The sequence below is a fragment of the Mandrillus leucophaeus genome, unplaced genomic scaffold, assembly GCF_000951045.1.
Source record: "Mandrillus leucophaeus isolate KB7577 unplaced genomic scaffold, Mleu.le_1.0 Scaffold156, whole genome shotgun sequence".
Taxonomy (NCBI): Eukaryota; Metazoa; Chordata; class Mammalia; order Primates; family Cercopithecidae; genus Mandrillus; species Mandrillus leucophaeus.
Window position 1 is genome coordinate 2,099,280 of NW_012101543.1, and position 14,333 is coordinate 2,113,612.

A 14,333-nucleotide genomic window follows, 5' to 3' on the forward strand; every position below is an offset into this window, starting at 1 on the left:
TATCAAATGCTTGGCTAAATAAGCAAAGATTTTCATACTACTTTAGAAAAGATTTTAGATTATCCATGATCTACATTTTATAGATAAGAAAGCTGGCAGGAATCAGACTTAAAACCACATTTCCAAAATCTAGTGAAAGGATTTCCTACTGCAGTCCACATGAGAGTATGGAATATGGAAAAATAATAATTATTTGGTGCTAATATTACCTTAATCGATTATGGGATAATTGTTTTACCTTATACACTGGGGGTAGAATTCATTCTCTGTTCTCCCTGACATGTCTTATGCATTATCCCTTACCATTAACAGCTTAATGGATATATTTCCTGTGTATTAGTTTTACAGATCAAGAAATTCGTAAAGTGGCAGTTCAACAATTAGACACCCTCTTGAATGATGAACTACTGGAATATCTCCCACAGCTAGTTCAGGTAAGAACAGCAGAGTTGCTAAGGAAACCCAGAGTTTTAACTAATTATTCTCTAAAAGGTTCCCAATTAATCAACAATAGACTATTTAGAAGTGATATTGCCATTTGGCCACCCAAGGGACCAAATGATGTCAACATGGGTAAGGAAGACATTCTCTATCTGAAACTGTTACAATTACAAAAAAGGTACGTTAATTCCAAAAAGGAAAATTTTTTTTAAATGATTTCATTTATTAACTAGAACATGAAAAAATAGACATGCTTGTGATAAAAATTTACAAATACGTATATATAAAATGATAAAAATTACCAAATAAATGTTATATAGAAAATAATCATTTGCTAGGCAACTTCTCATAATTTATGAGTTTCTTGCACTTCTTTAGAGGCTTATAATATTGATCATAAATTTTATCATAGTAATTTCTAATAGCCAAATTTTGTCACCAAATAGTACATTTTAGTAACATCAAATATCATAATGTTGGAGTAATTTTAGAAAATAATATAATGTTATCTAGTAATGTAAGCAAAGACTGATTTAGTCTGAATATGATGAAATATAAACAATTAAATTACACATTCCACACGTGACCATGTAAGTAACAGAATATCTAATCTATAGAAGGTAAGTTGTTTTCGTTTTTTCCAGGATGACTGTATGTTGAGAGCTAAATAGATCTAAACTTGTGACTTTTTATGCTTTGTTTTGTTTTTAATCCAGCTTTTTTTTTTTTTTTATCTGAAAGATCAAGTTGTTACAGCTAGTTTGAATGTCAGTTGCCTCAGGTTTTGAAAAGTGACTGGAAACAGGTAGAATGAGCCTATATTAATAAACTTTAGTAGAGTATGACTTTGCACAGACATTATGAATTTCTCTGAACATCTCCTTAAGAGAGAGAGCTGGTTTAGAAATAGCTGTACCATAGAGTACAATCCAATCTTTCTTGAAAATAAGGGTTAATCTAACTTACAAGTTCACCGTTCATCTCATGACTCAAGGATATGGCAACATGCTGTTTCTAGCCCAATTCAGGAGAGCATGTTTTCACAAAAGTTTGTAGACATTAAACTCATTTGAAAGTCTCTATCTGAGTAAGTACACTTGGCATCAGGAATGTCATTGAGGCCCATATTTCCGCAAATCCAAGTTTATAAGAAGGGGTGCACACAATCTAACACAGCAAATACACAGAAGGCAAAATTAAAGTTTCAACTATGTTATGATTAAAAAGGAAGGATATAAAATGTCCTGAGATGGAAAGAAATCGATAGTGTGACTAGAAATTTTTTTTAAAAAAGGAAGAATTTCAAAACGTTCATTGTCCTTAGACTTCTATACTCTACCTTGAATTTCAAACTTTCCAACACATAAAAAATCCTAACCTGTTGATTGTTTTCTGGAATCATGCTATTTTGTTATGTATTATCATGTTGGAATTATGCAGTCTCTATTAAAGCTGTAAGAAAGGACTCTAAGGCTATAACAAAACAGAACATACAGTTCATAGCTAACAGCCAAATAAGACCCAGACCCAGGGGTTACTGCAAACCACTTCAGATAATATGGTGTTCACCAGAAAAATGGTCTACATTCTAGATGGTCAGGCAGGATTTAGAGGGAAATTGTATCGGTGGACAGAGTAAAGCAGGAAGCTTGGAAGTGAGGGATAACAAACAGTTATTGGGTTCAGGAAGAAATAATGGGGCAGACATCTAAAAAGGCAAGCAAGTAGGTAATTCTGAAACATACCTCCTGCTCATATGCTCATATAATATGCTCACTATTAGGGCATAAATAAAACCTATGACCTAGCCAGCCCAGCATTAGCATGTAAGTGAGAGAGGGCCATGGCTACAGTTTAAGACAGCACACACTATTGTCCTTCTACATTCAGACAGCATCAGGAGTTTATGCAGATTTGCTGAACTCATCTTCAGCACCCTCACACCTTAGGAATTTATAAACTTTCGCATTCTTGAGGACAGCTAGCATATTGAGGTGTTTCTTCAAGTGTATGTATGACTGGATATTGTACTCATTTTTTCCTGCTGTCTGTACTGTGGTATAAAGCCTGGCTTAGACTCTTAAGCTCTGTGTGTGTGTGTGTGTGTGTGTGTGTGTGTGTGTGTGTGTAAGAGAGAGAGACTTAAATGGTTTGTCAAACAACTAAAGATAGAAGCTTTGTCTCTCAAGCAGGAATGGGCATTTTTATGAGAACCTGGTTTTCATTTTCATATATTCAGATTCCTGGGATGATGATAGCAGCTTAGCTACAGATTGCTGTCAGTGAAGTCCCTGCAAAGGATAGGTGAAGCCCTAAATTAGGTCCCTAAGGATAGCGGGGGCTGCCATTGTTACCTGTGTTTTCTACCCGGTTGGGTATCCTAAAAAACTTAAGAGTTGTTCACAGTGGAGATGAAAGAAAGGATTTGGGACTACGTTATGGTAGTAATAGTTTTGAACTTTTAAGCAAAACCTCAAGGCCTGGAGGTTAATAATGATACACCAGTTGATGATTTCTGTTAAGGCTTTGAATGTGCATTAATTTCATCTCCAAATAGGAAGAAATATCTATGGCTTAATAATATTGTATTTAATAATCCAGGACTTTTTGTGTCAGTATTCTCCCCCAGCACATGGTTGAACTCTACCAACTCCTGCCCTTATTTCTTATCCATAACAAGGAAAGGAAGCAAGACTACACAAATCCAAATGGTGTAATATATGTGTGTTTTGTTATTAGTCATACACCGACCCATAAAACCATGAATGTGTTATTAGCATTTTGTTAAAATGTGCATGCTGTTTTCTCTAGTCTTTTCCCAAGCCTCTGAAGTCCCTCTGTATTCAGGTATAATTTTGTTACTGACAAGTAAAGTAATTGTGTCTCTTACTTCAGGCTGTCAAGTTTGAATGGAACCTTGAGAGTCCTTTAGTGCAACTTCTACTCCACCGCTCCTTGCAAAGCATCCAGGTTGCCCATCGTCTTTACTGGTAAGATTACCTAAAACAGGCAAGGATGCCTTTTTAATTGCCAACTTCTCTATGGGGCAGCTTTAGAGGAAGCAGAAGATTTCTTTACCTTATAATTGATACAGACCGTAAAATTCAGGCAGTTTTGAGTCTTTGTCAATGTTATTTTTATTAAAGAGGATAATTTGCCATCATTTTCAAAATCTACCAGTTGGACAGTTGCTACTGTTAATCAGGAAGTTAAATCCAAACAGAATTTCAAATCTGACTGATACTTTTCTTGTAGCTTTAAATGACAAGTACAATTTGTATAGCTACTCCTTGAAGATTTTAATATAAAATCTAGTTATGAGACTGAATGTTTTTGGAAGAACATGTGGTATAAAATACTTTCTGTGCAATGTTAGCTATAAACCATAAAACCCAAAGGCTAATGTATACTCATTCTGTTGAATATTTCTAGAGCACTAAACTTTTCCCAAAGCATAAATTTGAAATATCATTAGTGAAGAAATAAGACTGATTCATGAGATGCCAGAATTTCTGTAGCAACACCTGAGGATATTACCATTTCAGTTTCCCCATCGTTTCTGCCAGAACTTAGCTTCTGTACATCCACCCCACTATTTCTTCACGTACCAAATTAAGATTGTCAAAAGATGCTATTCCTGAGAAGGCTTGTCAGTTGGACAGTTGCTAGTGGAGACTAACGAATGCTAAAGGTGAAGTGGAAGAAGTTCAAGGACCTGGAGTAGCTTGTGAATTTCCAATCATCAGTCAAGTTTGGGTGTATGACTAGAGTAGCTGTACCACATTCTCTACAACAACAGGATATGTGGAAGGGTATTATACCTACCATTTCCTTTACTTTAAATATCTTTAATGTTGCCATTCTCCAATTCCATATGGCATGTCTAACATTCAGGGTGCCTATAGTATGATTGGAAATGGGTCATGATGAGGGGGTATGAAGAGATGGAAGAGAAAGATAAGGGGGGAGGAGAAAAAAAGATGATGATGATGATGATGATGATGATGATTCAGCAGATATGGATGAATCAGAAGAAAATGAGGAGAAAGACAGAGTAGTGTCTTTGATGTTCCCATTCGTAGATGCTGCTGCTCGTGCCTTTTTTAGCAAGCCTTCTTCTGATGGAAGCACTGGGATGATTCTAGTCTGCTAAATAGATTTCTCAATAATGTAAATAACTGCATTATTCTCAGCATATAGCAAGAAAACCAGAATGAAATATTGTTCCAGGCCCTGGGTTCTGTGTGACATTACATTAGGAACTGGATTGTTTTGGTTAGTTTTGTGTTTTTGAAGTAAAGAAGAAAATGGATTGCTTTTTTTCTCTAGCTAAGGGACAGACATTTCTTTCTTTCTTTCTTTCTTTTTTTTTTTTTTTTTTTTGAGTCAGAGTCTCACTTTGTCACCAGGCTGGAATGCAGTGGTGCAATCTCGGCTCACTGCAACTTGCAACTCCCTGGTTCAAGCGATTCTCCTGCCTCAGCCTCCCAAGTAGCTGGGACTTCAGGCACGTGCCACCACACCCAACTAATTTTTGTATTTTTAGTAGAGACGGCGTTTCACCATGTTGGCCAGGATTGTCTTGATCTCTTGACCTCGTGATCCGCCTGCCTCAGCCTCCCAAAGTGCTGGGATTGCAGGTGTGAGACACTGAGCCCAGCCGACATTTCCTTCTTGTAAATTATTTTTTACTTATAAACATAGAGAAATTGAGAGGGAATTGTTTTGAATAAGGATTTAAAGTGTAGCAGAAATACCGACACAAGGGTAGATAGATACCATGTGACTGAATGAGTCTGTGAAAAGATTTCTTGAAGTTGAGAGTTATTTATAAATGAAACAAAATTTGTAATTAGGCCAATCCATTTAGTGATTTCTTATATTTTGTACTTACAGAGAACTAATTGGCTAAATAACTTGAATGCTAGTAGTTTGTCCTTTCTTACACAATGTATCCTTGAATTTAAAGTCTTTATCATCAAGATCTTGACTTTGAATTTTTCATCACTACAACCTTGAATTTAATTTCAAGTCTTCAACATGATGACCTTGAATTTAAAGTCTTCAACACTATGACCTTTATCATATTATTCACAGAGGCATCATTTTGAAATGTAGTATGTAAAAGTATTTATGGGTTGTTTATTAACAAAAAAATTCTTCACAATGTCTCATGTGGTTTAAAATTGCTATTTCTGTTTTGTTTCTCCATTTTACACTTGACTATCTAACTTTGTGATAAGTGACATGAATTTTGTGTTAGGATTAAGTATGTTTTCCTGAAACATTGGTTTTTTTGTGATTATATAATTGAGAGTTAAGAATAAAATCCTTTTAATGTTAAAAACTCACATATTAAAAACAAATTTTGGTTCCAATCCTGTTTTTTTAAAAAACAATTTCTCCTATCATCACTTACACTTGATCCTATTGAACATAATGTTCTTTGCATGCTGTTCTTCCTACTTTTCTTTGTATTATTAACCTTGTTGATTCAATTTTAATTTCATAGGACAAAGTTTTAGCAATTATAAGTTTCAATGACCTAAGGATAAAATTAGATCTATGTTTTACTCTCATGAGTGTATGACAGGCATCATTTAGTTGCTTGATTGATAGTTAAGACCACTAAATAACAGGAAAACAGCAAGTCAATATCATTTGGAGTGTCATATTTTTCTGCTTCAAGAAATGTTACTCATAATGAGATCACTCCTCATGAAAATCACTCAAGAAGTCATAGCAAAGAAGAGACACAAGGAACTTGGTCAGAGACTGTTTGATGCTTGTTTTCATTTTAAATGCCTAATTTAAAAACCAGAACAATTCCTCTAGCATGTTTCTATAATAAAACATGAAATACATTGACTGGCATGAGGCCCTCCCATGAATAGACTCTTATTAAAGCTCTGAATGAAGGCTTATTTTCTTCAGTTTTTCACAAAGCTACTTTGGTGCAAAGGAAAGTTAAGTGGATATACTTTGTGGTGTTCTGCTGTCATACTAAATGTAGGACTCCATTAAACTCAATGTTTAATTCCCTTAAAACTTTACTGTTTTTTGCATGCATTATTAAAATGTAGGCATATTTAAAAAGTAACATAGCCAGATAACAATTTTTATTTTAATATCTGAACAAAAATATAAAAGCATATAAAGTATAAAATATAAAAAAGACAATGTTTTAGGTGGGCGCGGTGGCTCACGCCTGTAATCCCAGCACTTTGGGAGGACAAGGCGGGTGGATCACTTGAGGTCAGGAGTTCGAGACCAGTCTGGCAAACATGGTGAAACCCTATCTCTACTAAAAACACAAAAATTAGCCGGGCCTGGTGGCGGCCTGTAATCTCAGCTACTCGGGAGGCTGAGGCAGGAGAATTGATGGAACCCAGGAGGCAGAGGTTGCAGTGAGCCGAGATCGTGCCATTGCACTCTAGCCTGGGCTGACAATGGCAAGACTCTGCCTTAAAAAATAAAAATAAAAAAAAGACAATGTTTTAAAAAATATTTAAAAATATAATAAAATATTAAAGACGTATTCTAATTGACTAATGATTGTTAAAATACTTGCACCACCTCAATAAGTTCTTCATCTGCTAAAGTTGTATGAAAAGTGATCATTTGAAAGGCAACAATGGGTGCACACAAAGCGGTAAATGAATGCCATACTTGCAAATCCATGTAAGTACAAATACGTCATTGTTTCCAAAAAGGTTGGAAGGGAAGTTTTTTTGTGTATAATTCTCATCCTTATGAAAAAAAAGTCAAGCCCATTTTTCCTATCAGTGATTCAAGAAGAAACTGAGAAGGAATAGAAAATAATATATATTATAAATGGACTGTTTTGAGAGCTTTGTTTGTAAGAATATGAAAAAAGAGAAATAAGAACAAGGAAGGAGTTTTCTTTAACTTTTAAGTTCAGAGGCACACGTGTAGGTTTGTTACATAGGTAAATATGTGTCATGGGGGTTTATTGTGCAGATTATTTCATCACCCAGGTATTAAGCCTATTACCTATTAGTTATTGTTCCTGATCCTCTAAGAGAGAAGTTTTAAAAAATGCCTGCAACCCCTTCAAACAAATAAAAATTAAGAATCAGGCAACATGCACTAAGCATAAAATAATATTAATTATATTTAAAATATATCAAAGTCAAAAAAAATAGCTCAAGCCGAGCATCATATTTAGGGAGTGATTGCTTCCGTGCAAAATGTTTGTGTTAAAACTTTAAAGATGCAGCTCGCATCTCACAATTCATGAAAAAAAAAATACTCAAAATATCTTTCCTTAAAAAGAATGCCTTATTTATGTTTTAAAAAACTAGAAACCCATCAGTCATGAGTTTAATGAGATTTTTTTCACGTGGATGAATTACTGCTTCCTAAGATTCACCACATTCAACACTGAACTAAATATCCTGTCTTGCTCACCCAGGTCTTGAAGTCTTCCTTGTTTCTCACTAACATGACCAATTGTTCACCAAGTCCTATAACTCTATGTATCCTCAACAGCGCTCCCTGCTCCACAACTTCCACCTGCCACTATCACTGATCAGAAAGTTGCCTCACCAGATATTGAGCTATGAATAAGTAAAATTGGAATGAAAACCATCTTGACTACTTGGCATCACTGTGGATAGCCTTTCTGAAAGGAGAAATTGACTTAGACTCACAGTGAGTCTCTTCCACTGGAAGAGTGAATGTAGGATGAATAGCCCCTATCTTCCAAGGCAAGTGAGTTAACTAGATGCTTTGTGTTGGAATTTAAAAGCTTTACCTCACAGTTTGCATCCTAAAAAGGTGGCTATAAATGGGAACCATAACATTTGGAGCTTATGCCCAGGAGGCCCCTCCTCCATTGTGTAATAATTAATTACAAAAGCTTAAATGTGGTGCCCCTTTCCGTTTGGAATAGGAAACATTTTAACCACCAGTGAAGTATTGAGTTGAGTGGTGGCCCCAAAGAAGATATGTCTGCAGCCTAACCTCAGAAACCTGTGACTTGTGAATGTGACCTTATGGAGAAAAAGGGTCTTTGATGATAGAATTAAATGAACGATCTTGAGATTAGATCCCCCTGTATCATCAGGGTGAGCCCTGAATCCAACGCCAAGTGACTTAATGAGAGGCAGAAGAGGAGAAGACACACACAGAGAGAAGGTTCTGAAAAGGGAGGCATTGACTGGACTGATGCAACCCCAAGCCAAGGAATGCCTATAGCTACCATAAGCTGGAAGAGGCAAGGAAAGTTCCCCCCTGGAGCCTTGGGAGAGAGCACAGCCTTGCTTTCACCCTGATTTTGGACTCTGGGCCTCCAGAACTGTGAGAATACATTTCTATGATCACCAGTTTGTGTTAACTTGTTATGGCAGCCACAGGAAAATAATATACAGACTTTATGAAGGCCTGGGATGTCACATCATCCAGGAAGCTTTCCTGATCCTCTCCCAGCCACCACCTGGGATTGAGTATTGCTTCCACATCATGTCCCACAGCATACTGTTCACGACTCTGCCGGACATCATATCACACTCCCTTGACACCCCTGCTGCCCTGTCCCCTCCCCCTCTTAGTCCACAGAGTAGCTCAAGACAGCAATCATGTCACACCCATCCATGTACCAATCCAGCACAGTGTCTGAAACTCACTAGATACCCCAAAAATGTTTTAAAAAGTATGAATCCACAGAAATGTCTGTAAGGCCATCCATATTTTCACACACAGTACTGGAAATTCCACGGTACTCAGGGAATATGAAATCAGGCACTGTCAAAGGCACTGCTGTGCGCCTCTACCTGGCTGCTGCACCCACTCCCGTCTGCTGCAGTGACGGCTAACTGAATACAGCCCCTTCTCTGCAGAATGAGCCTCTGATTCCATAGCCCCCTGGCCTACGAAGTGGGAAAATCTCTAAGATATAAATTACATTCCAGAGCCTCCCCATAAATCAGATCAAGGTTAGACTTGACCCGAGATCTCATCCTTGTTAATTCCTTTCTCTTCCCTATAATTCTGCTGTTACTCCCTCACAGAATTTTTCCTAAAGAGCACTCCTTCAGTAAATCCCAAACAGTGAAATTCTGTCTCACGCCCTGTTCCAGAGAACCTGACTTACAGTAAGTATTTGTTATGGAAGATAAAGAATTCAAATATGTGTTTTTAGAAATTGGAGCATCAGTATGCTACGGGTTATATCGTAGGTAGAACAGCAGTATTGCAGTCTTTCCCAGTCCTCCTACCAAGTCTGATTGAACAGACTCCAAGAGAGAACCAATTGGAATGAAAAACTCGCCTGTAGGAAGCCATTTTATAACACAACTCCTTTATAAAGTGTCACTTAAGGCGCATAATGCAAAAATCTCTTCAAAGTGTTCCTTTCAAAGTATGGGGATAACCTGAGATGAGGCTCCCATTTGTAAGCTCTATCAGTGTAAGGATCTTTTGTTCTGCTTTATTCACTGATATATCACACGTGCCTAGAACAGTACTTGGCACTTTATAGACATTCAATAATTTACTATTCAATGTATGAATAGGATTAAGTTTCCTGGACCCAGCTGTGCACTTGCATACTTATGTCAATAGGGGGCGGAGGAGAGCTGCTTCAGAGGTCAACTAAGAGCTGGCCTGGCTAAAGCAATTCCACGAGACTGACCTGATCAGAAATGAGGCAATGGAGAGGGGCCGGGCGCGGTGGGCTCAGGCCTGTAATCCCAGCACTTCGGGAGGCCGAGATGGTCTGATAGAGCGAGACTCCGTCTCAAAAAAAAAAAAAAGAAAGAAAGAAAAAAGAAACGAGGCAATGGATATCACTAGTGAAACCAAAACTGGAGAGGAGGGAGAATGTGAGCAGAAGTCCAGGACTAACCAAGTCAGGAGTTAGGGCCTAAGAACAAGTTGATGGAGCAGCATCTTCTGTACCAGTTGAGAAAACCACGAAATGAATTAAGCCAATGTTGTCTCTGGTACAGGGTATTAAAGGAACATATCCTGTGACTTTAATATGCTATCCATAAAACTGAGATGATCCAAAAATCTGTCCATTTATTTTTTAAAAACAATCCTCCCTACACTTTTTTTATCTAAAATTTTGGGGCAATTTCTCAAGTCACAGATGACTTTAAATAAAGTAAGAAGATGTGGAAATTTGGTATCATGTGATTCGAAGTCACAGTTGTCTCTCTCACCCCCTCTCCACAATACATATCCCCTAATGCCTGAAATTCTCTCATTTGCAAGTCACTCCTTGAGGTTAAGTACTGCTCTCTTCCAGCAGTTCTCTTCTAATATGAAAACATATATATATATTCTGAACCTAATGCTTATGGGAATTAGTTTATCATTTGTTCATTAATGTGACAAAGATTTTGGACACTGTTGAACTATTAATGATAAAACAAAGGATGATCCTTGCCTTAAAGAAGCTCAAGAGCAAACATATTAGCATCCAGGCAGGAGGAAAGAGCCCACTGGCCACGTGGCAGGGACAGAGCAGAGAGAGGAAACTCAACAAATTTTGTCCACTTTACAGTTTTGCCTATGACCTGTTCCCAATAAAAGCAGAGAGGCAAGGCCGGACATCCAGTGAATAAAAAAGTCTGTGTGCTCCCATTCTGTCAGTTTTAAATACTGATAAAGGCTTACAAATGAATACACAAAGGAGGTAAATGCTCTCTTTTTCTGCTTTGATGTCTGGAACACTCCCCGAAGCAAGGGGAAAGAGCTGTACTTCAGGGAAGTCTTGCAGAGCAATAGAGCACACATGATACAGAATCGATAGGGGGCTTTAAAGCCTCAGCCCTTTACCTCTGAGAATCATTATTTTGCAACTAATTTATCTTTTTACCTTTACAATGTAATAAATATTGAATTATTGCTTCATTTTTTGTAAGGGAAAGATATGTCTCACTGACTTTTAATATTGATCTGCTGTAATCATCTTTCCACCCTGTTGTTCTCATAAATGTATACACAGGATAGAATCCCTACTTTCAGCAACTTGCTTAAACCAAAAGTAACTGTTCTCTATCCCAACCAACATGAAGAAAAAGAGGCAGATAGTGGTAACAAGGTTTCCTTTGTACACAATAATCTGTAAAATCCATCAGCATAGTTTTCCAGTTAAGGCATAATACAGGCACAGTTGTTTTTGTTTGTTCTATTTCTATTTTATGCAATAGAGGTTTTATATAGTTCCTTTAATAAAAAGATTTTTAAAATACCATACAATCTTTAAATTAATTTGGTGTCATTTAAGCCCTATTACTGCTATTAAATACTTATGAAAATAGAATCTTATACAAACTTCTACCACAAATCAAAGCAAAAGCCAAGAAAAGAGCTGCATTGTCAATGTATCACTGGTTTTAAGGGAGGAGACCACCCCTCATATTGTCTTACACCCAATTTCTGCCTCCAAAGAAAGAAGAAGTAAAAACTAAAAGGCAGAAATGAAATCCACAGGCAGACAGCCCGGCGCCGTGCCCTGGGCCTGGTAGTTAAAGATTGACCCCTGACCTAACCGCTTATGTTATCTATAGATTCCAGACATTGTATGGAAAAGCATTGTAAAAATCCCTGTCCTGTCCTGTTCGATTCTGATTACTGGTGCATGCAGCCCCCAGTCATATACACCCTGCTTGCTCAATCGATCACAACCCTCTTATGTGGACTCCCTTAAAGTTGTGAGCCCTTAAAAGGGACAGGAGTAGCTCACTTGGGGAGCTCGGCTCTTGAGACAGGAGTCTTGCCAATGCTCCCAGCCGAATAAACCCCTTCCTTCTTTAACTCGGTGTCTGAGGAGTTTTGTCTGCAGCTCATCCTGCTACAGTTTAAATCATTTTTCCCTCAAAATCTTCTATTTTGTTAAGAAAAAGTGAAGAGTTATGGAAATGAACATTATATATATACATAATGAACTCAAATGTTGAAACTTGGACCCACCCAGGCCTTTGGGAACTGAGCTTCCTAATCCACTGTCCAGCAATTTTTCGTTACAATAACCACATCCAATTACATCATTGCTTCCTTAGATAGTAATCTGGTTTCCCTATAATAATGTTAGTCCCCTACTGTCATAGTTTATACTAGGGATTTGGGTTAAGTCCTTGAAAAGCAGTATTATAGTGTTTAATTATTTGTTATTTCTCAATCAGACTGACTTTGCTCTAGCCAACAAAAAATATGGTTGACAAAAAGGCATTCTGTTTAGAAATTATTCTTGTCTTCTAATAATATTTGAATTTGGCATCCAAAAGGAATACACTAACAGATACTCATAGAGTTACAGTATTTTGAAGTCAAATGGAACTTGAAGGATCATCTGCTATCCCAGAAAGGGATCTCAACATGTTAAGTGATTTTTCCAATGACAATCATCTAGCTGATTAAAGAATTGAAATTAAAATACGTTTATGGTATCTCATGCTGAATTCATATTTCTTTCTAATTCAACATCTACTTTCAAAAAGTATAATTTGAAGAATTCATGAAATGTTTATTTTTTCTATCAACAATTAGGAACTCATTCAAGTACTGAAGATGTGACTTCTTTTTTAACTTAAGAGCAAAACTGAAAAGAAAACGATGTTGCAAATTGAGATATTTAAAAGCTCAAAATTGTTGCCCTTAGTTGTTGGCATGACTCACAAGTGCTGTCAATTGTAAATGTTAATGAGTAGTTATATATGAGAGGCCCACTAACATTGTATCCTTGAAGGAGCTTTGAAGTAGATAGTAGATTGTTTCCAGAATCTTTCTTTTATAGTGTCTAATTGACATTTAAAATATTCAGTGTGGCTGGGCGTGGTGGCTCACGCCTATAATCCCAGCACTTTGGGAGGCCAAGCTGGGTGGATTATGAGGTCAGGGGTTCAAGACTAGCCTGACCACATGGTGAAACCCCATCTCTACTAAAAATACAAAAATTAGTCAGGCGTGGTGGAAGGTGCCTGTAATCCTAGCTACTCGGGAGACTGAGGCAGGAGAATCGCTTGAACCCAGGAGGCAGAGGTTGCAGTGAACTGAGATCATGCCACTGTACTCCAGCCTGGGTGACAGAGCTAGATTCCATCTCGAAAAAAATAAAAATAAAAATAAAACATTAAGTGTGCTCTTTTAGTGTTAGTATTAAACCATGAGTGATGATACCAATAACTGAGTAATCTACTTAATAGACTCACTTTGTACTCATTTTTCAGCACCTATTTCATAAAACCAAGACTTTCTCAGTTTTCTCAAAAATACTATTTAATTAAGCAACTACCAATTATGCTAATACAATTAAGTCACCCATTTCATCAAGTTAAATGAGTTAGAAAATAAATCCCTCTAGGATGGGAAAGAACATGACAATAATAAAATGTAGGCAAATGAGTCTTTGGTTTCTGTCCAACTAAAAATACACAGTAAGCAGTAGGGTACAGGCCTGAAGGACAGGGAAAAGATCTGAGATGGTGACAGAAAATTGAATGTCATCAGCTCGTTGATGGGACTTACTCAGAATCCTTTCATCTCATGGCTCAGTCATTCCCCATCCTCATCCATCAGTGCTGCGATAACAGAATATCTGAGAAATAAACAACAGAAATTGTCTCTCTTAGTTCTGGAGGCTGAAAAATCCAAGATCAAGACGCTGGCAGGTTTGGTGTCTGGTAAGGGCCCAATCTCTGCTTCCAATATTGCTTCCAATATTGCACCTTGAACACTGCATCTTCCAGAGGAAAGGACTGTTGTTCCTCACGTTGTAGAAGAGTGAAGAAAAGCAAACCCACTTTTGCAAGACTTTTTTATAATGGCATGAACCAATTCATGAGTGAATGGATCCTGAACATCTTCCATTAGACCCCCACCTCTCAATACTGTTGCATTGGGGATTAAGTTTCCAGCTCATG

The 14,333-nt window shown here is 37.2% G+C and overlaps 1 protein-coding gene across 3 annotated transcripts in view; it reads left to right on the forward strand.

Annotated features, from left to right (window-relative positions):
• The window catches only part of PIK3C2G (phosphatidylinositol-4-phosphate 3-kinase, catalytic subunit type 2 gamma), a 415,055-nt gene that overhangs the window by 161,083 nt on the left and 239,639 nt on the right, over positions 1 to 14,333 (forward strand). For all 3 annotated transcript variants that reach the window (XM_011975453.1, XM_011975454.1, XM_011975455.1), the window contains 2 exons: positions 341 to 434; positions 3,337 to 3,431. In XM_011975453.1, coding sequence (XP_011830843.1) covers positions 341 to 434; positions 3,337 to 3,431 — 189 coding nt within the window. The remainder of the gene's footprint in view (positions 1 to 340; positions 435 to 3,336; positions 3,432 to 14,333) is intronic.